The 27392-nt window shown below is 46.6% G+C and overlaps 1 protein-coding gene across 7 annotated transcripts in view; it reads left to right on the forward strand.

Annotated features, from left to right (window-relative positions):
* Tango2 (transport and golgi organization 2 homolog) overlaps positions 1–27392 on the forward strand; it is a 37703-nt gene that overhangs the window by 3583 nt on the left and 6728 nt on the right. For 3 of the 7 annotated variants that reach the window (XM_015500437.2, XM_048785165.1, XM_048785164.1), the window contains exons 2-6: positions 14728–14822; positions 17617–17705; positions 21972–22091; positions 22760–22874; positions 25143–25213. In XM_015500437.2, coding sequence (XP_015355923.1) covers positions 14767–14822; positions 17617–17705; positions 21972–22091; positions 22760–22874; positions 25143–25213 — 451 coding nt within the window. In that variant the 5' untranslated portion in view covers positions 14728–14766. Of the gene's footprint in view, positions 1–14188; positions 14319–14727; positions 14823–17616; positions 17706–21089; positions 21131–21971; positions 22092–22759; positions 22875–25142; positions 25214–27392 lie in introns of those variants that run through there. The other 4 variants (XM_015500438.2, XM_048785166.1, XM_048785167.1 and 1 more) reach the window with 4 other exon arrangements.

Consider the following 27392-nt stretch of genomic DNA (forward strand, 5'->3'; position numbering starts at 1 on the left):
TGTCCTCTTTTCTTTTTTCTTCTTTTTTTTTTTTTTTTTTTTTTACACACCACGTAGGCCATAAGGACTACCTTAATCCTGAGCCTGTCTTTCTGTTGTGCGGAAGCCAGGTATCCTGCCAGAAGCATGAGATGCAAGGGTTACTCTGTGTCCAAAGCTTTGTATCATGACCATGATGTGTCTTATTTGTGTTGCTCCTTTAAACTATGAAAGGAGAATGACATCATGGTGTAAGGCTGAAAAATGTCCTTAAAACATTGCAAAGATCTGAGGGGAGAGTATCACTGTAGAAAATCTGTCATGGTAAAATGCCATGTAATAGCTAAAATGAGAAAGTGTAGCTTGTTGAGCTCTTACTGCTGTTATGAGAGGAGAGTAGGGTGTTGCTATGGATTGGCCACTCAGAGGATTTCAGGATGTCAGGGCTTTCTCAGCCAAGGTCCCAGGAACAGTGACACTTTTCTGTGTGTGTTTACCTCCTTTGTTGGCTGCTGCTGGAAGCCCATATCACATAATATCACATGTCTGTGTCTGTCCTGTCCTACCAATAGAGCAACTCCACCCCAGGAGATGCCACAGCTGACAGTGACAGCCATGCCATTGCAGTTAGGCAGTTAGTGGAGTTAGGTACCTGGCTGCTTAGTTCTGCTAAGTTGCTCTCTAGAAGTCTCTGGGACTCTGACCTTTTCTTGGCCTCTCCAGAGTTTGGATAGCTGTAAAACATACTCCCTACATGTTGTAAACTACTTGGTGTAAATTAAGTGGGTCAGCTTGTTGTGGGGCTCAGATAACCTCTGTCCAGAGTCTTGATACATGCATCTCTGGTAGACCATCTTGCTGGGAACTGTGAACCCCACTTTTCCATGTGTACTGACCCTGTGTCTAAGTAAAAATATCTCTGTTCCCTTGTGTGTGTATTCTTGCATCTGTCATTGCTGCATCCTGATTCTGCACTTTTCCCTTGTGCCACGTGCCCTCTTTGCCTTTTTAGCTGACAAAGGGAAGTGTTCCTTGTCACCTCAAGGGCCACAGGGTGATAGGTAAACAGTGTTGTTGAAAGATAGCCCAGCTGCTCCATCCTCTACCAAGGTGTTTTTTACCAGGGCTGATCTGTTCTTGTCCAGTCTCCTATGTGCAGGCAGCTCACCTTAAGCTATCCCCACCTTCCTATCTCCCTCACCTTTTCTGCCAGTACTAGCAGGGTGAAGAGGGCAAGGTGTGCAAACTTTCTTCTGATGGCAGCTTTTGGGACTGGAAAATTGCTCTTTTTCCTGCCATGAAATACACCTATTGAGAACACACAAGTTCTTGGCATCTAGCTAGATGGATTCTACAAAGGGATCCTAGTCAGGAAATAACCATCCATGCCAGGACATGGAAGCTATCACCCACACTCATGTATCTCCCTCATGTCCCCCAGCTGTCCCAGAGACTAGGTGGCTCTGCCTTGCTTCTGTCCCTATGGGCCTTGATTATTTTTGGCCTCTGGACAAATGACTGAGGTGATAAGCTTTCTCCTAGCTAGGTCTCCCTGCTACCTCAGGAGCTGAGCTTGTTGCTGTCTTCCACTACATATTGCTCCAGGGTAGAGACACTATTTTGGAAGGACACAGACTTGCTTCAAGTTCCAGGATGTTGGGGCTGTAGGTCTATTTCAGCGATGGAATGCTTATGTAGTGTGCAAGACCCTGGATTCAAGGCACTACAAAAAAAGAAAAAAAATTCCAGGTTGGCACAGCTCTTGGCATGGCCAGCAGAGGGTGGGGCATGAAATGATCCATCAGGGTTTTAGAATATTCTGTTGTATTAGTCTGTTTTTCATAACTATAGTGAAATACTTGACTTGAAAGGCTAACTTTATAAAGAAAATAGGTTTATAGTACATAGTTTTGGGTGCTAAAATAGCAGCCTCTGGCAAGAACTGTCTGGCTATATAACCTCAGGGCAGATTGAAATGGCAGGAGCATGTGTGGGAGCAAGCAAACACGTAGCCAAATTGGAGGCCAGAAAGGGATTCAGGGATTGGGCTTGCACTTATATAATAACTTGATCTTTTAAGGGCTCAGGGTCATAAGAACCACCATAATCTCTTTCAAAGACAGTGTCCTCAGTGACATAAGGAGACTTTTTTCTTTTTGGTACTTGGAATTGATCCTAGGGGCGCTTAAACACTGAGCCATATTCCCAGCCTTTTTTTTTTACTTTTTTTTTTCTCTTAAATATTTTTTAATCTTATTTCACAATATAGTTTTTGTATTTAAGAACTGTTTTTGCTGTTTGACAATTAGAGCTGTCACTGAAGCAATTAAAATTTGTGTAATCAGTATGAGACATGTTCCTTGTGCTTTAACAGGCTACTTCCTTTTTAGAGTTTTTCTTTTTTAATTCAAATTTGTTATATATGACAGCAGAATGCATTTCAATTCATATTACACATAGAGCACAATTTTTCATGTCTCTGGTTGTATACAAAGTAGATTTATACCATTCATATCTTCATAAATGTACTTAGGGTAATGATGTCCATCTCATTCCACCATCTTTTCTACCCTTTTTACTTTTTCTTGGAGACCAGGTCTCAATAAGTTGGTTTGGGCCTTGCTAAATTGCTGAGGCTGACTTTGAACTTGGGATTCTCCTGCCTCAGCCTCCCAAGTTGCTGGGATTACAAGCATGGGCCACCATGCTTGGCAGGAGCCATTTGTTAAAGGTTCCACCACCACCCAGCACCACTAAGGACCAAATTCCCAACACAGGAACCCTGAGTTTGGGGACACACTTAAGCTAGCTTCCAGGAATAGCTAAAGGAGACTTGCTTTTCAGACACCAGAGTATGCCCTGGAGCTAAGGTAAAACTACTGTAGCATTTGAGACCCTGTGACATATGCAGGGCCCTGAGAGACCAGGAGTCTAGGGTTTGACTGAGGTGGGGCAGACGGGATGGCCCAATGACCTACCTGCAGAGTAGTGGCTGTGCATTAGGGAAATGTGGGTATATCCTTGCCTCATACTATCTATACAAGCAGACAGGGCAGATTCAAGAGCTAAGCCTATACAAGGAAGTCAGGAAAAAAGGGTTCTCAGTTTGGGGGCAGATAGGGTCTTATGTAATAGAATGGGACACAACCACTGTGGTTAGGAAATTTGCCATATGATAAGACCATTTTTGATAGGCAGCCTTGCAGGCAAAGCTGGAAGGCAGGGGATAGACAGGTGAAAGCAGTTGCAGGTTATGGAACAGGTGTGTGGATGCCCATATCCTGCCAGCTGCACTATAAGTCCATGAGACAAAGTCCCAGGAGTCAGTACCCAAATTGGTGATCTATGGGCAAGGGCAGACAGGTGGCTAACAGTCTTAAAACTCTCAGCCACTGGGAATTGCCAATGGAACCATGGTGAGAGCATTTCCTGCCACTGCATACCTGTTGTCACTGGACATTTGGGGACAGTTGGCCAGGTCTGCTTATAGAATATAACCCATTTGTTTGTACATGTGTGTGAGTGCTTGCTGAGAAACCTATGACAGCACACATAGCCCTCCAGGTGGGTCTTCTGCCTGATGTGTCATTAGAAAAATGTTTCCAGCAGGTATGTGCTCCTGTATAGCCCAGGCAATGGGAGCAACAACTGTAGTCCCCACTGGCTCTACAGAGCTGCCAGTTGTGGCAGCCAGAGATGTGGAGTCTTGGACTTGACATGAAGAAGCTAAATGGAGTGGATGGACAAGCTTGCAGCGAATGCAAGCGAATAGGGTGGAACGGGCTATTGGTGAAATGCCAGAGGAGGTGATGCTGGTCAGTGGGGTGGTTGGCCAGCTTGGTCAGTGTGTGATGCCTATTACCTGCTGGCAGATTGGGTCTGTAGTGCACAGGGAGGGTGGCTTTGATTCCTCTCTAGGCTAAACCGTATCCTGCAGTGTTGAAGCCTTTCATGTGTGACTGCAAAGCCCCGTTGACATGGTCCTTGGGTCCCTCTGATCTCTCCGTCTAGTGGACCTTTGTCAGAGTGATGGGCCTTATCATCATATGGCTCTTGTAAGAGTGACTGCCATCATTGCCATGTGCACTTGGCATGTGGCCAAGTCTTTGAGCAGGTCTGTCTGTGTCATTTTCTTGTTGTACTCTTTTTAGACAATGCATGGAGTGAGATTTGGGGCTTGGCTCCCCTGGAGATTCTTGTCCTCCTCAGAGAAGTGGTTTAGCCTATTTCCACTAGGCCTTTAGGAAGAAAAGGCCCTGCTGATTCCTCTGAGAATTCCAAGAGAGAAGGAAGAGCCCCAGGCTTGACCCGGGGTGCCAAGGGGAGTTGATGTCAGAGGCAATTGGTGGGCAGATAGTACATTGCATGTTGGGAAAGTTCTTAAAAGCATTATCAGCATATAGGCCAGGAATGCCTGAAAGCTCTGTTCCTTTCAGCCAGCACCATGCACCAAGAATAACTTGAGCCAAATCCAAGATGTGTTCTTCCTGTTTTGCAGAATTACAGGTTGTTAGGCCAGGAGAATTTGAACCATGATTCTGGGAAGACTTCCACTGGCGTTCTTAGAGGATGGGAAGTCCTTGGCTGCAATATGAAGGGGGCTCTTTCTTTCCATTCACATCTTGCATATCCTTCTAGCCCAGGGCCTGGGTATGCTCAGGGACTCCCAGGTGTGGGTAGAAAGCACTGGGGGGTTTTCTCCCTGAGAGTGACCTGTACCATGTTCCTGCATGGGCTCTGGCAGCACTCAGGGTTCAGTCTTGGTGACCATCTCTGGGACCTCCCTGGCAGGGTCAGTAGAGGCAGTGAGTAAACCAAGCAGGTTTATTCCCAGGCCTCCCTGAACACAAACTCACATGTTCTTTGGGCATTTGTTTTGGTGGGGGCTGGACACTGCAGGAAAGCAGAATGCCTGGCCCAGCACCAACTCGCTGGTGCCAGCCATAGTACCTGGACTTTGGTTAATGGTGAGGTGGCTGGAGATGGGGTGGCCCTGTGGCCAATGGCAGCCCGTAGAGAGCTGGAGTGTTCTATTGGGATGGTGTTGACTGTCACAGGATCTTCCTTTGTCATCTCATCTGAGTAAGAGGAACTTGACTTTCCTCAGACATAGAGCCTCATGACATATATGTGCATGCATTTCTTACATGTCTGCCAGGTCACTGTGTGCCCTGGGAGGCAGGCAGGCAGGCAGGCAGGTCTGTTTGAACATAGAGCTATGTGTCTCTTTTAGAGGGTGCACCAGGACTTTGGGGGAGGAGAGATTCTAATGTACAAGACAATTACTTAAAAAGAAAAATGAAAAAGAAACAAAAAGAATGTATGCTTTGTAAATACTGAAAGAACTGACAAATTTGACTTAGAGATGGAATGTAACTTTGCTTACAAAATTTGTCACTAAACTCTTGCTTAAGACTCTAATTTTGGGCTGGGGATGTGGCTCAAGCGGTAGCGCGCTCGCCTGGCATGCGTGCAGCCCGGGTTCGATCCTCAGCACCACATACAAAGATATTGTGTCTGCCGAGAACTAAAAAATAAATATTAAAAAATTCTCACTCTCTCTTAAAAAAAAAAAAAAGACTCTCTAATTTTCTATAAGCACACTAAAGGCAAAAAATTAATGTGAATAAAGTGGGGAAGCAAAAAGAATATAGCTTATAATACCCAGTCACATAAAAATTTCCTGCCCAGTTCCCTGTAATGGGTCCTGGAGTGGCCCCCACCCCCAGAGAGCCATATACCAGGTGTCCCCTGCCCCCTGCCCCCAAGTTACTTGGGTGATTTGACTGTGTAGGGCAATTGTGTTTCTGCTTGGGCCTTGCCCAGTCAGGTAACCCATGATCAGTGGCAGGCTTCAGTAACAGAGCTTTCTGGGCCTGTGAATACCTCTAGGGTGATGTTTCACTGGAGGCAGGTGTAAATCGGCAGGGCTGGGCTGGGCCCAGAGAGCAGACTGCCCAGAGTGAAGCCTATTGGTGGGCTCTGAGGTCCAGCCCCTCATGAGGAGCCACTGTGTAGCCTTAGCCCAGTGTGCTCACCTCTGTGAGCCATTGTGCCTTCGCCCTGTGGGGTCACTGTGACAGTGCTGTTGAAAGACCCCAGAGCCACCCTTAGCTTCAGTGATTCACTAGAGGACTCAGAACTCAGAAAGGCTAGTCACAGTCCACTTCATGCTCACTGTGAACCTCAAATGGATCCTTACTGTGACCTAGGCTGCTCTGCAAAGAAAACCAGAGAGCTAAGCCCTATCAGCATGGCAGCTGGCTCCAGCAGTGGCCTAAACAGTGCACCCTGGAGTCTCCTTGACATGGCTTCCTTTTGATGCCATGTTCCACAACTCACACAGACTCTACTTTGCTGCATATAACTACCAGGCAATGTTTTTCAAACTATGATGGTGTTACCTAAAAAGCCAATCCTTGTGAGTTATAGGTCTTTTAAAAAATACTTCCTGGGGGCTGGGGTTGTGGCTCAGCGTTAGAACATTTGCCTAGCACTTGCAAAGCCCTGGGTTTGATCCTCAGCACCACATAAAAAAATCAAAAAATAAATAAAATAAAGGTTAAAAAAAAAAAAAAAAAAAACTACCTGGAAAGTTCTAAAAATGAACAGGGACCAGCACAATCAGGGTCACTGTGATGAAGGGTGAAGGGTGAAGGCACAGAGGTGAGCACATTGGGCTGAGGCACAGTGGCTCTTTGTTTCCTGAATCCCCACCTCCCCCATCTATCTATCTTGTGAGATGCTGACTTCACTGTACTTCTCATGAGGGAGGGGCTGGACCTCAGAGCCCACCAACAGGCTCCACTCTGGACAGTCTGCTCTCTGGGCCCAGCCTAGCCCAGTCCAATTACACCTGCCTCCAATTACACCTGACTGGGTATTATTTACTACAAGGAAAGACATCCATTAAAATTAGCAATGGAAAAGGTACAGAGAGCAGTATCTAGGAGGACCAGGCACCAGCTTCCAGCTTCCAGTTGCCCTCTCCTAGTGGAGTTGTGTGTACATGTTTATTTCTCTCAGCAGCCACGTGTGAAAACATGTGGAGTGTTGCTAATAGAGAAGCCTACCCCAGCCTTGGTGTCCTAGATTTTTATTGGGGGTTGGTTATTTAGCTTGATTGACTGCCAGCCTGTATGGTTGACCTTACTTCCTTTTCAACCCCTCCAGAGGTTGAGCTGATACAATGTGTCCTAGGACCCTCACCATAAGTCACATTGTTAGCATAGATTATCTGGTATTGCCCAAGGCTCCAGTTGAATAAGGATACTCTTGCTGGACAGGATATTCCAGAGGATTAGAGGATAGATACTTCCTGGGAGATGTACAAGGCCAGAGCCTTCTTTGGAGTATGTAGGGTATGGACAGCCTAGGCCTGCTGAGCTATCCCTGTATTGCACACATGGTCACTCTGGACTGATCCAGCTGCAGGTGGGAGCACTTAGAAAAGGTGCACATTTGGGTTTGCTATAATACTCCAGGAGATGTGGTATTTTCTCAGTTGTTGCTAGGCAGGCTAAGGACACATTGGTAGTCCCCTGTCTAGGGATTGGTGGGCAGATGTGAGTTGTGGGTACTCTGGCCTCATTCATGCACTTGCATCTTCAAGTATCTGCCTTATCTGAATCACAGTCCCTGGGTTAGAGACCCTTGATACAGTCACAGACCTTGCTGAGTGCTTTCAGAGAAAACATACTTCCAGGCCACAGCTTCTGGTGCTCAGCAGGAGTTCATGCTGGTCCCTGTTCATTTTTAGAACTTTCCAGGTAGTTTTTTTTTTTAGAAGACCTATAACTCACAGGGTTGGCTTTTTAGGTGACATCTTGGTTTAACAAACATTGCCTGGTAGTCATGTGCAGCAAAGTAGAGTCTATGTGAGTTGTAGAACATGGCATCAAAAGGAAGCCATGTCAAGGAGACTCCAGGGTGCACTGTTTAGGCCACTGCTGAAGCCAGCTGCCATGATGATAGGGCTTAGCTCTCTGATTTTCTTTGCAGAGCAGCCTAGGTCACAGTAAGGATCCATTTGAGGTTCATAGTGAGAATGAAGTGGAAAGCTTCCCCACACAGTGGTAAGAGAGCCACTTCTCTTGCCTTTCTGGTAAGAGAGCCACTTCTCTTTCCGAGCTCACGCAGAGTCCAGAGGGCAGCAGGCGTGGCTTGAGTGTGGGGTGAGGGAACCTCATCACGATCCTGTGTCACACTGCTCTTGCATCTTGACATGTGTCAGGATGTTGGCCAACTCACAGACCCTAGTCTCAGCTCTTGCATGTGGCTTTTCCTGACTACTACCCACATGGCCTCATTTCTTCAACTTGGACCACACATCTGAGCTTTTCATTCCTATGGGCCTGAACAAGACTGGCCTGTACCCTTATATCATGGCAGTTGCCCTTAGGACAGTGCTGTCAGTGCCACCACCATAATAACCTGGGGAAGGCTGCTGCCCTGTCACCCCTGCTTCTCCTCCTTTGGGGAGGGTTGGAAGCCTGGCCATAGGGAGATCAGTGAGGTGACAGGACCTCTACAAGTGGCATGCCAGCTTCTAGGAGTTTCTGTGACATGACTGGGCAAAATAGCCTGTGGATCTGCACATGGACAGAACCAGTACTGGGGGTGTCCTGGTACTGGGAAGGAAGTAGTTGCCAGGAGCAAGTGCAGAGTCCAGGAGGCCTGTTTCGCTCCAGCATCCCATGTGTACTCACTCTAGAATAGCCACTCATCACTCCTTCATGCCAGTTCAAGCTGTCAGGCACCTCTCCATGAACCTCACTAGGCTCATCTTGCCACATCCCCAGTGTATGACCTTGGATATGTTGCTAGAGCTGTTAGTGAGAGGGATCACACCTGTGAAACTTGAAGCCTGGGGATGGCACTCTTTAGCTGACCCTCCCCTGCCTTGTGATACCCTGGGCTAGCCTCCTCCAAGTGAGTATGTGTGGTACCTGCACCATTTTGTTGGCCCTCTCCCTTCTCCTATGACCTGGTGGTTATCGTGGTTACTTGAGACTAGGAGAGAGGTTGAGGGAGGGTGAATCTTTTACACCTGAAGAGAATGGGTGTGTGTGTGACCATTTGACTGCTGTTGGCAGTGTGTGTAGCTTGGTGTTGTGTTCTCCTCATTCTGCTGGGGCAGGAAGCACTTGTCATAGGACATGATTTCTTGTAAATACTCAGATGCTTCCAGGTCGGGCTCCCAAAGCCCCTGGGTGAGATCCTGGTCAGATCCCTGGTCCTCCTATTTGCTTCTTCCTTTACCTGCTCTTGCTGTGGTCTAGCTCTGGCTATTTGGGCCTCAGAGGCCCTAAAATCCTGTGTGGTCCTGACGAGGCTGCCAAGGACCTATAGAGATTCCTCTTAGTCCATGTGTTGAACCCAGAGTTGGGGCCAGACAGTGGAGGTATCAACAGGAAAACCAGACTTATTTCTCCCCTGGATGCCACCCTCTCCTGAACAATCCAGGTATCCTTTAAGGTGAGGTCCTTGTGGCACATGTAGATGTTCCTAAGGATGAGCGCTAGCCTCACCTGTGGCACAATGGATTTTCCTACAGAGATGTGGGAAGTAGCCTTGGGAAGTATGTAGGTACACAACAGTGTGATCAGTATGCCACGGGGTTTGTCCTGTAGGGTGATTATAACTGCCTGTGTGCCCACCTTCCCTGCCTACCCTGAGTACCCTGCCCACTATGCAATGACTAGGAGGCCAGGGTCTGTACCCAGGGCTTGCTCTCAGAACCTGCAGGTCCACAGGAGTGAGAAGGTGGACCATTGAGCAGGGTGTCAGGGAAGACTTTGTCAGTGGCAGAGCTTGGGGTTGGTGGGTGGGAGCCTGGGTGGAAGATACATTGAGTTCACAGGAACCTGCCAAGAGTTTGCTGATGGAGTATATAGAGGCATAGGTGAAGGAGGTGGGTATGCTGAGGGAGCGAAGTGGGAAAGGAAGAGGGAGGGTCCAGTGGGCAGCGGGCCTGGCTTGAGTGGGGGGTGAGGGATTGGAGAGAAAGGCAGTTCCTGATGGTCCCCTCCCCAGGGGCTGGCTTTCCTCTGGTCTTTCCCTCCCAATGACTGCGTCTTCATCAAGATTGCACGTCTGGGCTCTGCGCCAACATCTCCAGCACCAGGCTACCTGGAGATCCATCATTTGCCTTCCTGTGGAGAGTGGAACCCTCCTTATCACTGTTGTCTCGAGGGCTGGTCTGCTAGGATGGCAGGGTCCTAAAGCTGAACCAAGGGCCCTTTCTTTTTGACAATGGACAAGGGTTTCTCCTGTCAGCAGTCTTGCCCAGCAATGGGGCTTGCAGTCAGAGAGTAGACCAGGACTGAGGGTCTACCCTTCTTCTCTGATACTATAGAATGGTGTGTTCCTGGTGGGCAGTCCTTACAAGAGCTCTTCATCATCCCTGGACTTGGGCAGCTGCTGGGCACTGAGCCAATGGGATTATGGTAGGGATTGGCTAACAGGCTTTCTCTCATGACCTCAGCTTGGCAGGTTCTCATGTCAGGGAAAAATTGGCTCCTCCAGGGTGAGGGCACTGTGTCTTCTGGTCATGTGGTGGTTACTGGGATCCCCTATCCACAGTACCTGAGAGGTGGGATACCTGAGACTTTTATTCTAAGTCTCAGTATGCTTCTTATCTCCCTGCACTGCCAAGGATGATTCTGCTGATCCATCTCATCAGTTATGTCCTATTTGAATAATCCACTGTTGTTCAATGCCTCACACCAAAAAATAAAATAAATAAAAATAAAGAAAAGAAAAAGTAAGGAAAGAAAAGTTCCCTGCTGAGCTTTAACTTGTGACTTATGGTTCCTATATTCCTATAGCTTATAGCTTTCATTTTTAAAGAACTTTTTTTTTTTTTTTGTACCAGGGATTAAACTCAGAGGCATCTGACTACTGAGGCACATCCCCAGCCCTATTTTGTATTTTATTTAAAGAATCTCACTGAGTTGCTTAGTGCCTCACTTTTGCTGAGGCTGCATTTGAACTTGCCTCCTGCCTTAGCCTCCCCAGCCACTGGGATTACAGGTGTGCACCACCAAACCCAGCAAGAACTTTCTAAAAATTCCTTTAGTGCTTTGTAAACTTTCTGGTTTACTGGCTCAATTCCTCTCAGTTGCTTTTATTTTTCTGGAATTAGAGTTTTTTGATCTATGATATATGTGTGGATCCCTTTCTGCTGGTCCTTACTCCTGGTGTTTGTATCCAGGTATCTACCAATTGTGGGCACCCTCAATATGAACCTCAGTCTAATCCATGGAAGTCTGGCTGAATCAGGACTTTCCCCCTGTTTTTGCACATTGTTCTCAGAGCCCCTGGGGGTGACTATGGATGTAGCTTACCGTTACTTACCTGTGTTTATCTTATTTACTTTGAGAATCTAATTTGGGGGAGGATCCTCTAGGAATTAGATTCCCTATATTGATGAAGGACCCTAAGCCTTGTCTTCTGTGCCCTTCTCCTATGAGGCTACCAGAACCTAAGCATAGTTTGTCCTTACAGATGCTTTGAGCCAGAAACAGCCACTGTGCCCTGCTTTCCTTTCTGGGTCCCTATATTCTCTGAGATATTTTCCAAATCCTTGGTGATCTTGGCTTCTTTTCAGATATTTTCATATTTTTTCAAGTTTTTTTTTGGTACCAGGGTTTTACCCAAGGGCACTTAACCACTGAGCCATATCCCAGCCCTTTTTATTTTTCATTTTGAGCAAGGGTCTCACTAAGTTGCTTAGATCCTCAGCTAAGTTGCTGAGGCTGGCTTTGAATTTAGGATCCTCTTGTCTCAGCTCCTGAGCCACTGGGTTTACAAGCATGTACTGCCACACCCATTTTTCCCCAAGCACTTTGGTGTATTTTTACTAAGAATGTTGGCCTAATAGCCTGCATACCAGTTCTGGATTCTTACATTACCCTGAGATGATAGTCTTCAGTGGGCACTGCCAGGGCACCCAGGGAGAGAATCCAGTCTGCGCCTGACCTCTGGCCTCATTCTGTATAGGAACCTTCATGTTTGGCATCCCTTTGGCTCAGTGTCCTATGAAAGGCAGTGACTAGCAGCCCATTTACAATGGCTGAATGTCTCCCAGCACCCTGTGCTTCTGCAGATGGTTCTCATAACCATAGTGACACTTTACTTGCATAGCCACTGGCTCCTTCCTAGGGCAGAATATTGGCCCCTAGTGGTTATATTAACTCTTTTGCCTGCAGGGCCCTGGAACAGAGCAGAAACCATGGGAGAAGGATGTGTATGTAGGTGGAGGAACACAGGTTGGAGAGCTATGAGCCTCAGCTGAATCCTGAGGGCTTTTTCCAGAGCCTGGTGGGACTGGGTCCTTGGTGGTCCCAGTGTGTAGCTGTGGGAGCTGGCAGGGAAAGTAGCAGTTCGTGGATGGAAAGTGGAGCCCTTGTGCCTCTCCCCTGACTTCTAGGCTTGACCAGTGAGCAGGAGACATCATGACATTGTCTAGGAGAAGGGCTGTGAACTTGGTAGTGTCCCCATGGCTGTTAACCCAGGTGTTCACTGAAGGCTATGACCAAAGCCCCTGCTATTCCCATGGTGCCAGCTCTGGCTTTGATAGCAGGGTTGGTGCAGTGGAAATGCCTTTGTTTTATGCTGAGATGCAGAGTCTGAAAAGTTGTTATGTCAGATTCCCAAGAATTTGGAGTCATCACACCATTTCAGAGGGGGAGGTTTCAGTGAGGCCTCTTTTTTTAAGAGGCTGGCTGTGGCCATTGTTGGGAGTTCCTGGCCTGAAACAGTGAACCAAGAGCCTTCCCCAGCTCATGCTTGCTGCTTATACACCAATAGGGAGGCTTTGGGGGTCTTTACCCAGAATGATGCCCTGTGTGCCTGCTCTAAGACCTTGGGCAGAGGAGCAGGAGTGCTTATGAACTGTTGAGACTTGGAGACAGAATGGGCTGGGTCTGGGACACCTCACTTGAGTAACCTTGGTCTCCTGTCCTAGCAAGGGCCTGGATACACAGACTCACTTTATACGTATGCTGCCTCTTGAGGAGGAACCCAAGCTCTAGTGGGTACCATATGCTTAACATCTGGGACCAAGGCCACTCTAGGGACCCTCCTTACCCCCGATGGTGTTCCAAGATATAGCACAGTCCTCTCTGACTCCTAGGGTTCCCCAAGATATGGCATGACACTCCCCAACCAAGGGTTAACCAAGATAAGGCACTCAGACCTCTAGGGTATCTTCTGCTAATGTGCTTGGGGAGCTCAGTGGCCTCCTTGAAATATTCATATGCTCACAAATGCAGGTATATACAGATGCTATTCAGATACACACAAGTACATATATTAGTTGGCTTTCTGTCACTATGACAAAATACCTGTGAAAATCAAAGGAGGAAAGATTTTTTTTTTAATTTTAATGTTTATTTTTTTACTTTTCGGCGGACACAACATCTTTGTTTGTATGTGGTGCTGAGGATCGAACCCTGGCCGCACGCATGCCAGGCGAGCACGCTACCGCTTGAGCCACATCCCCAGCCTAGGAGGAAAGATTTATTATGTTTCATGGATTAAGATTGTGGTTGGTTACACTATTCCTGGGCACGTGGTGAGGCAGAGCATCATAGTGGAGAGGATGTGGTATAACAGAGTTGCTTACCTCATGGTAGCTCAGTGACAAGGGACAAATATGCCCTTCCAAAGTTCATAACTAGTGTCCTACTTTCTCCAATTAGGCCTCACCTCTTAAAGGTTACACTATCTCCTAATAGCACCACAAGCTGGTAATTAAACCTTAGCACTTGGCCTTTGGGGGACATTTCAGATCCAAACCATAACACATGTGTACAAAGAAACACACAAAGACTTATTCATGCACTTACATACCTCAGCAGACTCACCTCTGTATATACACTGAATATCTATATGCATACCGGTTTGTTAGACTTTTTTGGGAAGAATATGTTTGGCTCTCTTAGTATTAAAACAGCTTCTTGGTTGTTCCATGTCTTGGCTGCAGACATTAGCTCTGCCTGAAGCTATATGACTGAATCATTGCACACGTATAGTCTTCAGGGACCTTTGAGTCACTTTTACATGTTGGTGGCATTAATATCTAATCTGTTTTCAACTTGGTTGTGGGAAAATGCTTGCTTGGCTCCAGGGGCTCCCAGGCACAGGGTCTGGGGTCTGTGTGGCAAGGGAGTGGGCACTTAATCCATGCTTGCCCAACACCTAGGTGTGTGTGCACATTGCCAGCACATGTCCCTGCCTGCTGATGTGGATGTCCAGGGCTCCTGTGTCCTATGGGGTGGTGGGCATGAGCTGGATGAAGGCCTGCCAGGGACATATGCTGCACAGCATCCCAGGTGAGTGGGGTGTAGTGTCCTGCCTTAAGGTGCCATGGGCTGAGATGAAAGTGCCTCCCTTGGTTGCTTGTGGGGAAGATTTGGTACCATTTCAGGGGAGGGTATGCTACCTGCTGGCCCTAGCTACATGCGTGGTTCCTAGTCTCACTGTTGCCATTCCCTCCACACCCACTCACCACCCCCATGTGGTGTGTCCAGGGCCTGTGAACATCATGGGTAACTGCGATACAGAGTGACTATGCTGATTAGTGCACAGGTGAAGACAGATGTTTATGCAGTGCCAGCAAGCATGTGATTTTTGCCTGTTCAGCCCTGCTTGCTGGCATTTCTGTTCTAGGCTGTTGTAAGTTCATTGAGGCTATTCTATCATCAGTCATTTATTCAACTTATTATTTTCCTTTTCCTGCAGACCTCATTGAACCTGTTGCAAAGCCATCCCTCGCAACCCATGTGCATCATCTTCTTTAAGTTTGATCCTCACCCTGTTTCCAAAAATGCATACAGGTAACACTCTGGCTCTGCATCTTTCATGTTCTGCTGGGTCTGGGATGCCTGGCTGGTTCTCTCCCAGTCCTGTGCACCACATGCAGGACGGGTGAGAGCAGATCAGAGGGCATGTAGACTGAGCCCTGGATGGCTGAGTCCTGGGTTTAATCTCTAGTACCTTAAAAGGAAACAAATAAACAAAAAAAACCAAACCACTGTTTTTGCAGTAATTTGATATCTATCATAGAAAACCAAGATAACATGGTCATACTATCACATAACCACCATCTTTTAAAAAGATGTTTTTGTACACTTACATGCTGAAGTCCTTTGTTGCCTACAACCTGGAGTGGCTACTGTACAGACTGTCACTCCTCATGGTAACTTCTGTGGGGTTATCACTGAGGCCCTGATCAATGGATCACAGCACCTGCTACCTGCTGCCATACCACCCCTCAGATGGTGACTGACCCAGCCCCAAATGGTCACAGACTCACCTTATCATGATACACATACCTTCCCGCAGACTCACCCCAAACCTTGCATAGACACATCCCCCCGATGTTGCACACACTCATCTCCCCCCAACAATGTATCCTTTCATCTCCCCGATGTTGCATATGCTCACTTACCCCAGCTGTGTGAAGAGTGCTTGGTGGTGATGGATAATCAGTGGTTTCAGTTAATGGAACAGAACCAAACCAGTGGATGATTTGCCATGTGATGCACAGCCCTTCACCATGGTGTTTTATCACTCAGACCCTGAACATTGGCATAGATGAACTTTCATCTGCATTGCAGTCTCAAGTGTTGACTGAGGGAATTACTTCCTCCTCTCATCTAGGGCTCTAGGCATCAGAGTAGGTAGTCATCACACTCATTTCTTTCTGAATTATGTATTTAATGAAATCCCAGGCAAGGCAAATCTCTGGCAATTCAGCTAAACAGTGTCTCCTATGGTAAAATAACCTATAAATTAATGTTCCTGAATTATTAGGCAGATACATTCCTATTGAAAAATAGGCAATTGAACATCTTAAGGTTGAAGACTGCTTTAATAAGCTTTTAATTTCCTTATTATTAGTATTTTTTCCTTCCCTGTAACCTTATGTAAGAATTGGTACCCAGAGACAACAGCCTCAGCCTGGCTTTGGACTGTGGAGTTTATTATCCTCTCCTTGGGAGGGCTGGTTTTATCCAGCAGGGGCCTCCCTACTACCCCATCTTCCACTCACCCTCAGAGATCTTGGAGGTGAGAAAAGAGAAGAAATATTCTTTTTAAGAGAGAACACTTGAATAGGACCTTGTGGAAATTGACTTCCACCCCCACAGGGACCATAGGGGCTTCAACCCAGTCCCTAGTGTATCTTTACTGTAGCTTATCTGTCTCCTCCCACTCAGGGACCTCCTCCTAACCACTATTCAGGCACAGCTGAAGCCACGACTGACCTATACAGGTCCAGGGACAGACATGATGCCTGTTAGAATGGTGTCAGTCAGGATGGCCCTAGGGCCAGGAAAGGTGGGCACTGCTGCTGCCTCTGCTGCAGAGGTTGGGGACACCTTTGACTAGAAGGGACAGAGGAAATGTGGTAGGAGATGTAGGCTGGAGTCTGGGTTGAAACTTGGCACTTGAAGGTGCAGAGGGTTATTTTGTATATGGCAGATTCTTTTTTTTAAAAATTTTGATTTGTTATATATGACAACAGAATGCATTACAATTCATATTACACATATAGAGCACAATTTTTCATATCTCTGGTTGTACACAATGTAGAGTCACATCCTTCGTGTCTTCCTACATGTACTTAGGGTAATGATGACCATCACATTCCTCCATCGTTCCTATCTCTATGCCCCCTCCCTTCCCTTTTCCCCTTTGCCCTATCTAGAGTTCATTTAATTCCTACCCCTCCCAGCAGCATATTGTGAATGGCTGATTCTTGTATCAGGGACAGTGGACAGACCATTCCCTCCTCACCCTGGGTGGCACATACCTGATGCAGCCCTGGAACCAGCTATGTGGATGGGATAGAGAGGGGCCACATAGGGTGCCCTGAAGATGGTGAGGCTTCTGTAGGAGACCCAGAGGGTTCGAGGGAAATGCACAGTCCCTGGCCAGACCTGACCCCTCCTGCCAAAGAAACTCACTATAAAATAGGATGGAGCAGCCCTCAGAGGGCTGCTGACATTCAGCATATGTCTTCAAGTTCCTTTTCATGCATGCTTACATTCCAGGAAGCCTACAGGCTTGCTGTAGGTATTCTCAAGGAATGGGACAGATGGTCAGAAGAAGGGATGGTTCCCCATTCTCTAGTCTAGGCCCCCAGGATGTGCTTGATGATTCCATTCCTGATCCTCACTTGCCCAGCACCTGGTCCTGCCACTGGCTGGGACCTTTTGGGGTGGGCAGGGGCTCTGTGTAGTATGGAACAAGGGTGTCCCATGAGCCCTGGCAGACCTGTCTCTTAGCACTAAGCCAGGTAGTCTTACATCTTTTCCCAGGACCTGTCTGTTTCTTGGGTAGGGGCTCTGAGTGCTATCTCCCTAGGGGCTACCTGAAGCCTCTATATACTTTTATCTGTTGTTGGTTTGGCAAGGGCTGAAGGGTTTCTATCATCTTTAGGTCTTATCCTTATTGCTACTCCTATAAATTTTATATATTAGCAAGAGAAGCTGGGGGTGTAATTTAGTGGTAGAGTATATGCTAGGCATGTGCAAGGACCTGAGCTCAATCCCCAGCACAAAAGAGAGAGAGAATGTGGATTTTCTGTTTCAATCCAAGATGGCCAGTCATACTTTTTTCTCCTAGGTTCATTCTGGCAGCCAACAGGGATGAGTTCTACCACAGACCATCCAAGTTGGCAGGCTTCTGGGGGAACAACAATGAGATCCTCAGTGGTAAGTCTTATTTCACACCTGGTAGGTAGCCATTCAGCATGGCCCCACTCAGGCTCCTGGGGTGTCATGAAAGTGCAAGTCACAGAATGATCCTAATAATATCCTTGCTTCCAAGTGTAAGTACCAAATGTGTGCAAGGATATGGTGAACCTTGGGATCTGGGTCAGCATTGAGTTATCCAGCCCCAGCATTGAGCACCACCCAGTGTCCTTGTGGTTTTACATGCCCTGTGACCCCTTGAAGAAGTAAGTAGTCAGACTACATGTAGGAGCTATATCACTTCTGAGGCATCCTAATTGTGTGTGCATGTACGTACGTATGTTTGTGTCTGCATTATTGTTTCTACTTATCTTCTCTTGCTGCAGGGAAGATGGGCTGAATTGGTGGAGCAAAGGCTTGGGTGGGGCACATTTTGTATTACTAGAAATATCTTTTTTAAAACAATTTTTTAGATGTTGATGTACCTTTATTTTATTCATTTATTTGTATGTGGTGCTGAGAATTGAACCCAGTGCCTCTCACATGCTAAGCAAGCTCTCTACCACTAACCACAACACCAGCCCTGAAATATTATCATTGATTGCATGGATGGTGCATCTCTACATCTTGTACAACCAGAGAATTGAAATGTTGCACTCCATTTGTGAACCATGAATTGAAATGCATTTGCTGTCATGTACAACTAAGTAGAACAAATAAAAATAATAATTAATTTAAAAAATGTTATAATTGAGTTTTGTTTTGGATTAGGTAAGTTATTACAAGAACCATGTTTAGGCTGGATACATGCCTATTGATCCCAGTGAATCAGGAGGCTAAGGCAGGATGATCACAAGTGTGAGGACATCCTGGTCAACTTAGCGAGACTCTTCCTCAAAAAAAAAAAAAAAATGCTGGGAATGTAGGTGCTCCTGGGTTCAATCCTTAGTATTGGGGGGAAAAAAAGAAACATAGTTTAAGCAGGGTATAGTGGCACATACTTGAAATCCCATATACTCAGTAGGCTGAGGCAGGAAAATTTTAAGTTTGAGGCCAAATTCAGAAGCCTAGGGAGACCCTATCTCAAAATAAAAAGGGCGGAGGATGTTGCTCAGTGGTAAAATGCCCCTGGGTTCAATCCCAGTACCAATAAATAAATAAATAGATGCCATTTTGGTCCTTTCAGGTCTTCTGCTTAAGATTTGATAGGTTTGGAACTGTGTAGCCTGTTCAGGGCTAATTATTACATGTTTTTTCTAATCTGACTTCTAGGATTGGTATTATGTGTAAGCAGTGTCCGGGTCTAATCCTTCTGGTTGGTTCAGATAATTTGTGCACTGATTAGAACTCTGGTGTTCTCTGTGTGGCTCTCCTCTCTGATCTTCTTTTGATGAACTCTGGTTGCCTCTGTATCCCCCAACTCTCAGTCTCTGCCCTCAGCTCAGGGAGTCTGCTGATCTCTTCCTGGCTGCCCCCCATCCCACCTCCCCTTTGCTGGATCCTGGGGACTTTCCAGTCATGGAACTCATCTCATTTGCTTCTTGTCTCTCATCTCCTTTATCTCAAAAGTCCTTTATTCACATATTTTAATTTTTGGTTGTTCTATTTGGGAGAGAAAATCTGGATCCTGTTGCTTGGTCAGATAGGAAAGCTGTTCTTCTTCTTCTTCTTTTTTTTTTTCTTTTTTTGGTACCAGGGATTGAACTCAGGGGCACTCAATCACTGAGCCACATCCCCAGCCCTATTTTATGTTATTAGAGACAGGGCCTCACTGCGTTGCTAAGTGCCTTGCTGTTGCTGAGGCTGGCTTTGAACTCATGATCCTCTCACCTCAGCCTCCCGAGCTGCTGGGATTACAGGCATGCACCACCACGCTGAGCAAGCTGTTCATTTAAAAATTATTAGTTTGGGCTGGGGATGTGGCTCAAGCGGTAGCGTGCTCGGCCAGGGTTTGATCCTCAGCACCACATACAAAGATGTTGTGTCCACTGAAAACTAAAAAATAAATATTAAAATTCTCTCTCTCTCTCTCTCTTTAAAAAAATTATTAGTTTGTAGGATTTCTTTGTGCATTCTGGATGTGCATCCTTTGTTGATAAATGTATTGCTTACTCATTTCTTGAATGATTTCTTTTGGTGAGCAGATTTTAGCAAAATGCATTTTATCTACTCTTTTATGGTTTCTTCTTTTTGTGTTGTATTTGAGAAATCTTTGCCTCCATTAGGTCATAAAATGTTTTCCTATTTTGCTCCCTCTGTTTTGCCTTTCGATTTTGAGATCTATGCTTTGGTTTATGATTTATCTCAAGTTAATTTTTATACATTGTATAAGGTAAGGGTTGAGGGTCATCTCCCTTCCATCTCTCTGGTTATTCCAGCATCATTTATTAAAATGGATACTCTTTTGCCTGTTAGCATCTTGGTTGTAAGTCAGTTGAACATATTTGTATCCCATTGATCTGTGTGTCTCTCTTGATGCCAATACCACAATATCTCAATTAATGTCCTTTTGAGCCAAGTGCAGTGGCAAACTCCTGTAGTCTCAGCTACTAAGGAGGCTTAGGTAGGAGGATCACTTGAACCCAGAAGTTCAAGACCAGTATGGGCAACATAGTGACACTCCAATCTCAAAACAACATAGTGACACTCCAATCTCAAAACAACAACAACAACAATTTAGTCCTTTATAGTGAGTCTTAAAGTAATGTGAGTTCTCCAGCTTTGTTCTTTTTCAGGACTGTTTGGGCAATCCCAATTCCTTCACATGTCCATAAACATTTTATTAGCTTGCCAATCTCTGTGTAATTAAAAAAAAAAACTGAGGGGATTTTGATAGGGATGGTGTTCATGGGCCAGTTGGGGAAGAAGTTGGGTCTTCCATTTGGCATACAAGATGGCACACTTCTCCTTGGTCAGCTTGACTTCCTTCTGCAGTGTTCTCTGGCTTTCTATCTTTAGGTGTCATGTGTTTTTTGTTTTTTTTTTTTTAGAGAGAGAGAGAGTGTTAGTTTTAAAATTTATTTTTAGTTATCGGCGGACACAACATCTTTGTTTGTATGTGGTGCTGAGGATCGAACCGGGCCGCACGCACGCCAGGTGAGCGCGCTACCGCTTGAGCCACATCCCCAGCCCACCATGTGTTTTTCATTAAATGTTTTCCTAACTATTTTAAAAATCATACTAAGCGTTTTGTTAACACTGTTGTCAATGGTATATTTAAAATTTCTTTTTCTAATTATTTTTTAATTTATTTTTTAATTATAGGTGGATACAATAGCTTTATTTTTATGTGGTGCTGAGGATCGAACCCAGTGCCTCACACATGCTAGGCGAGCGCTCTACCTCTGAGCCACAACCCCAGCCCTCTAATTCTTTTTTTTAATCATATTTATTTATTTATTTATTGGTGGTGCTGAGGATCGAGCCCAGCTCCTCACATGTGCTAGGCGAGTGCTCTACTGCTGAGCCACAACCCCAACCCTCTTTTTCTAATTCTTGCTCATGTTTACTTACTGGCTTTAGTAGATTGTTTTGGGTATTGCTTTTAGATTTTCTTAGTATATAATCTTGTCATCTACAAATAAAGACAGTTTTGCTTCTTCCTTTCCATGTTTACATTTTATTTCTTTTTCTGTTATAATTGATCTTTGTTATAAAAATGACATTTTAGTGACTTAGGAAAATGATCCTCTAGTCTAGCAAGGCTCCCCCTCCTGTGACTCTTTTTGTTTTTTTGTAGCAGGTGCTGGAGGTCTAATCCAGGGCCTCCTACATGCTAGGCAAGCATTTTACCACTGAGCACACTCGCTCACCCCAATGCCTGTTTTTAAGGGCCTAGTAGATCTTGTGGTATGGTGTGGTAGCCCATGCAGGACTGACCACTGACTGGGCCTGTGCCAGTTTCCAGTAGATGAGGCAGCCTGGCCTGGTTTCTGCATGGAAGTGACTTCCAAAACTGGTTCAAGCATGAGGTGTGTTCTGTAGAAGTCACAAAGGGACTACCTGATTTCAGGGCCCTCTGTTGGTGTCATGATGGGTATAGTTGGTGCCCATGTTAATCTGTATCATCTGCACCTCTTGTATCCTCAGGGGCTGCCTCACCTTGCAGAGTTAGAGCCCATTCAATAGGCTAGGCTGTTAGACCAAGCTGTGCATCGCTGTGTGTCCTCATGGAGCAAAGGAGTTTGTTTCCCAGGAGACAGGGACCAGGAGGGAGACCAGAATGGGTTGATGCCCTTCATGGTGAGTATTGCTGGTGGTAACACTGTTGCCTGCTACCTGCTACAGGGCTTGACATGGAAGAAGGCAAAGAAGGAGGCACATGGTTGGGCATCAGCACACGGGGGAAGCTGGGGGCACTCACTAACTACCTGCAGCCACAACAGGATCCAGAGGCCCGTGGCAGAGGTAAGTTGGATAGGGTAGAATGGGACCTAGGCAGGGCAGAGCCAAGGCATAGCAGGTAAGGTGGGTGGGCTAGGGACAATTAAGGCAGTCAGGAGTCATGTTGTAAGGGCTTCTTCTGATATACCTCACCCACCTTGATCTGCTTCTGGGCCATGTGGCAGAGACAGGAGAGGAGTCACCATGGGAATCACCTGAGACTTGTTTATCTCAGTGAGTGAGCTCCAAGCATATTACTTCCCAAAGTGTCACGCTAAGGGGCTGGGGATATAGCTCATGTCAGAGCACTTTGCTAGCATGTGTGAGGCCCTGGATTTAATCTCTAGCACTGGTTAAAAACAAAACACCAAAATGTCACTCTTAATCACTGTGTCAGCCTCTTGAATGTTGCAGAGCATATGTCTGCCCCAAGAGCACACATAAATATGTTCCCAGTGAAGTTTTCTCCTTTCATGCTGAATTTCTCTATGGAGGCATAATGGGGAAAACTTTTTTTAACTGAAAAAAAATCAGATTTCTTGGTGTCAACCTCAGTGGCAGTGCAGTCAATGAGGTGTGGCTCTAGTGGGACCCTTTTCCTTCCTGCATCCTCCTGAAGGGGCCTCACTCCTGTATTCCCAGGAAGAAGGGTTTACCCTGTTTCCTCAGCCATGTGTATCCCCTGCCTATAGGTGAACTTGTGGCCCACTTTCTGACCACTGATATGGACAGCTTGTCCTACCTGAAGAAGGTCTCCACAGAGGGCCACCTATACAATGGCTTCAACCTCATAGCAGCTGATTTGAGGTGGGTCTACCAGCAGGGGGACAGCCATGCTACCCAGCACTGCTTTGAGGGCCAGGTCTACAGATCATTGGAAAGCAGGTTCAACTCCACCAATCAGCTTGGCAGCCTTTCCTAAGAAGTTGTTTCTGGTGGGCTTGGCAGGCATCCTGAGGACCTACCTGTTTCAGACCCATCAACTTGGGAACTAAGAACATAGCCTAGGGCTTCCTGTGACAGTGTGAGGCTTCTTTCTTCCTGACTCTAGAGAACTGAGGTGGGGACCTGGCAGTGTAGGACTGTGAAGGGCAGCCTGTTTGGAGAGGCTTGGCTAGGTTGCTCCTCACTTCCCATAAGCAGGTTTCACAGTGCAGCCTACGGCAGCCCTAATCAAATACTATGCTCCCAGGTGACTCTCACATTAGAGATGTAGCCATAGAAACTGGAGAGGTTTTGTATGTTTTGCCTTTTAGTGAAGGGAGCATCCTTCCTATGCTTCCCTGTCCTCTCCTGGGTCCTCTTCCACCCTTCTCTGAAGCCAAAGAAGCCAGTGAATGCTGTTAGCCTAGGGGCTTCCTCCAGTACAGATAGTGAGGGAGGCCATTAGTATCCTTTGGTTAGCCCATGTTCAGATGCCCATCCTGAGCTGCCTCCTTCTGTGAGGGGAAGTCAATGGACCTCTGGGCTCTTAAGACCTAGGCTTCTGTTCCTTTGAGAATCCATTTCATGTGTCATTCTTTGCCTCATTTCTGTACCACATGGCTAGACAGACTCAGTGTGGAGGTTGAGCAAGCTGTAATAACCAATAGGAGGAAGGCCCAGGGTAGAGGCTGATTATGAATTTGCTGCCAAGAGTTCTCCTTTCTGTTGACCTTTAGCTCCTGAAGACCAAGTCCATGTGCTGTCTAGGCTCTCCATACTTGGTTACCACTGTCAGTAGTTCCATGCTTATCTGAACCAGCCCTAAGAAACCAGACTAGCAACTATGATGCTAGTGAGACTGGGTGTTCAGCAGCTGTGTTGAGTGTCCAGGGAACTAGGGAGTTGTCCTTTGAATGGATGTATGGTCAAATGTGAGGGCCTATATCTCTGGGAGCCTGATTAGCTGTCCTGGTTCCTGGTTCAGGGGCCTGCTATCCCAACGCCACCCAAGAAGTTTGACAGTGGCCAGAAGAGCATCCTGTGGTTAGATGGAAGATGGTGCCAGGAAAGCAGCCCTGTTGGTGGATGCTAATGAGGAAACCAAGACCTGTTCTAGGTCAGGCCCTCCTTTTGCCTGGCCTCTGGTGACACTGGCATTAGTTCCAGTATCTATTTCTATAGGCCCATAGGCAAAAAGTTTAAAAGAACTTTTGCCAGAAAATAAAATCTCTGAAGTCATTAGCCAAACATCTTGAGGAAATTGCCAAGGATTGTAGTGAGGAAGAATGTGAAAGAAATGTGAGTACAGGCTAGGGGTTCTAGATGCCTGTGTGGACTGGAGGGTGGTTGGAGAGTGAGGGAGGAAGGGCAGGTCTCTAGTACTCAACATCTGCCCCTTACCCTGCATTTGTCTGTATTGAAGACAAGGGTCTCCTTGTTCAGCTTTTTGTCTTGGGAAGATGCCTCACAGGTTATAAAGAATCCCTATTTATTTATTTGAGACAGGGTCTAGGTTAGTTGCCTAGGTGGGCCTTAAACTTGCAATCCTCCTGTCTCAACCTTTCAAGTAGCTGGGATCACAGGGGAGTCCCTCTTTAGTTTGCAAAAAAGGTATTCCAAGTTCTAGCAGAAAGACTTACTGCAGTATTGAGGAACTGGGATATCTTTAGCTGTGGAGCAGTTTAAAGTATTTTTAAAATCTGTAGTTGGTATACAAAAATATGTTTTCATATGGCACTTTGTTGAGAAGTCTATGTCGCCGTGAGACCAACTGCCCAGGAACAGTTTGAGATCAATTGTGGAGGTGGGGGCCTTGGCCCCCTGGAGTGTTCGGGTGTTTGTTGGGGTGGGGCCCAACTCTGATATTATCACCACATGCCTATGCTATGTGGCATTCAGCCATGCTGTGCTGTGCCTCCTAGGCTGGTGGTCCCCAAGGTGAGCCAGGAATGTACCTGTGATGTTAGAAGGAGCCAGGGTCTCCATGACTCTGGCTTCCAGTATCGTAGCCTGGCTAAAGTGGACCATTGTTTTTGCGTTGGCTCCCATTGGGGCTCTGGGAATAGGGCCATGAGATCAAACTGCGCAATGTGGGGGCAGGATACCCTGTGGCTCCCATCTTACCTTCTTCTCCCCTTCCTCTATCTACAGCACAACAAAAGGAGACTTGGTTTGCTACTATGGAAACCGGGGGAGGCCTGAGCCCATTGTCCTGACACCAGGTGAGTCTGTTCTGGGAGTCTGACGGAGAAGGGGGCTGCTCCTAATGAAGGGGATAACCTATACTTTTTAGAGACCAGGACCCTGTTGCAGCACTTTACTGGGACTTTTTGGCCATTTGATGCCTAATGATCTGTACAAGATTGTGGCCCATACCTGCCACAAGAGAGCCTTATACCCTCCCTACTGCCTTTCATGGGCTTTTCCTATAGACTAAGACTGCACTTGCTCTGGACTTCCCATCTTAGCCCCAAAGCCCAGCTGGTGACCTCCAACCCCACTTTACAGCCCCATCACCAGCCCCACCTCGGGTAGCCTCATCTTGCCTTAGATCCTTTAGGCTCCACCCAGGCTCCTCCCCTTGACCTCTTCCCCATGCACAAGCACCACATGCTAACTTGTCACAAATGCATACCTCCTGCATCTGGCCACATCTGGCCCATGTTCTCAGAGACTTGTCTCTCCCATCACCTGCCTGCCTCCCCCTGTACCCCAGAGCATACTCTGCCTGGACCATCCCCTCCCTCTAGCTACACCTTTGCCCAGGCTGTGCCTTCTGCTGCTCTGCCCTTCTGTTCCCTTCTTCTTTAGGTGTTATGATTTCCTGAAAGCCTCCTCTGTCAGCATCCGTCCCCACAATCTGGGCAGAGAGTATTACATTGCCTTTCCCACGATAAACTACTTTTGGGAGGAGGTCTGAGTCTTCAGGACAGAGCAGGAACCCCTGGGAAACAGCACAAATGGGGTCTAGCACAGTATATCAGGTAAACAAAATTCCGGGACCAGAACCCTGCCTTCAGGCCTGCTTCCTCCTTCCCCAGCTTGCTGCTTGAGGCCTGTTCTCACTGGTGACATCTTAGGACTATAGAACTCAGACACCCACTCTGGTCCCTATATCTGAGCTGTTGGCCCATATCAGATGACCCAGCCCACGGGAAGAGTGTCAACATCCTTGGTATCACCCTCATCCCTGCCTCTTTGAGGCAGTGTTCTTTCGTAGTATAGTTTTTGTGTCCTCAGGACACAGGGATTTTCTCTGCAGTTGGCACCAGTCACCAAGTGAGGTCGCAGGACACAGGTCCTTCCTTCCCACTGGGGGTTAATGGTGCACATTTATGCTGGCATCTATTCCTCATGCTGGCCCAGTTACCACAAGGTGCTCTGGAGCCATAGTGGGACCCCAGCTCCCACCTTAGAGCCATAGGGATCCAAAGCAGGGCTGGCCAAGCTCCCAAGAGTTGGGTGATACATAACCAACAGCAAGGAACAGAGGGACATGATGCTCAGGGATCCTGGGTTTGGGAAGAATCATTCTGGCTTCGCTTGGGACAGTTCTTACCATTCTTCTTGCCTCAGTGTCTCCCCATAAGTTCAGACTTCTTGGAGTTTGGGTATGTGGTGAGGTGGGTTTGTACCCTGGAGTCAGTCTTTCCTTTCACATATTGTTGGGGCTGCCCTGAGCCAGTGACTGTGCAGGAGAGAATTGGAAACTAAAATATCAAAGGACAGAGATAGGTCCACTCCTCATTTTAAACATTGGCCCAGAGGCCTTTGGGAAGCAGATAGAAGCTTTACTGTTCTCAGTGCCTGAGACCCCCTGACTAGAGACACTTATTTTCTGCTAAGTCATTTTTGGTAAAAATTCTTTCATGTGCCTTTTTTTTTTTTGGTGGTGCTAGGGATTGAACTCAGGGCCTTGTGCATGCTAGACAAGCACTCTACCACCTGAGCTATATCCCCAGCCCCCCACCTCCTGTTTTTAATCCCTGCATCTGCCCCCACCTGATCTGTGTTCCTTCTTTTACTTTTTTAGGAATTGAACCCAGTACCTCATGCCTGCTAAGTACACATTCTTACCTTTATTTTATTTTTATGTGGTGCCGAGGATCAAACCCAGCGCTCTGCATGTGCTAGTCGAGTGCTCTACTGCTGAGCTACAACTCCAGTTCCTAAGTACACAATCTTACTACTGAACTATACCCTAGTACACCCTAGCAAAGACTTTTTTAATAGACAAAGTACAGATTTGATGAAGGTGGAAGTAGCACTCTGTAAGGTACAGTGGAGTGGGCTGAGCAAGAGAGAGGCTCAAGGCCCAGTTACCATTTTTTAAAATAACAGTTTTATTGAGATATGGCTCACATGCTATATAGTTCACCCATTTAAAGTATATTATATTCA

The sequence above is a fragment of the Marmota marmota genome, unplaced genomic scaffold, assembly GCF_001458135.2.
Source record: "Marmota marmota marmota unplaced genomic scaffold, marMar, whole genome shotgun sequence".
Taxonomy (NCBI): Eukaryota; Metazoa; Chordata; class Mammalia; order Rodentia; family Sciuridae; genus Marmota; species Marmota marmota.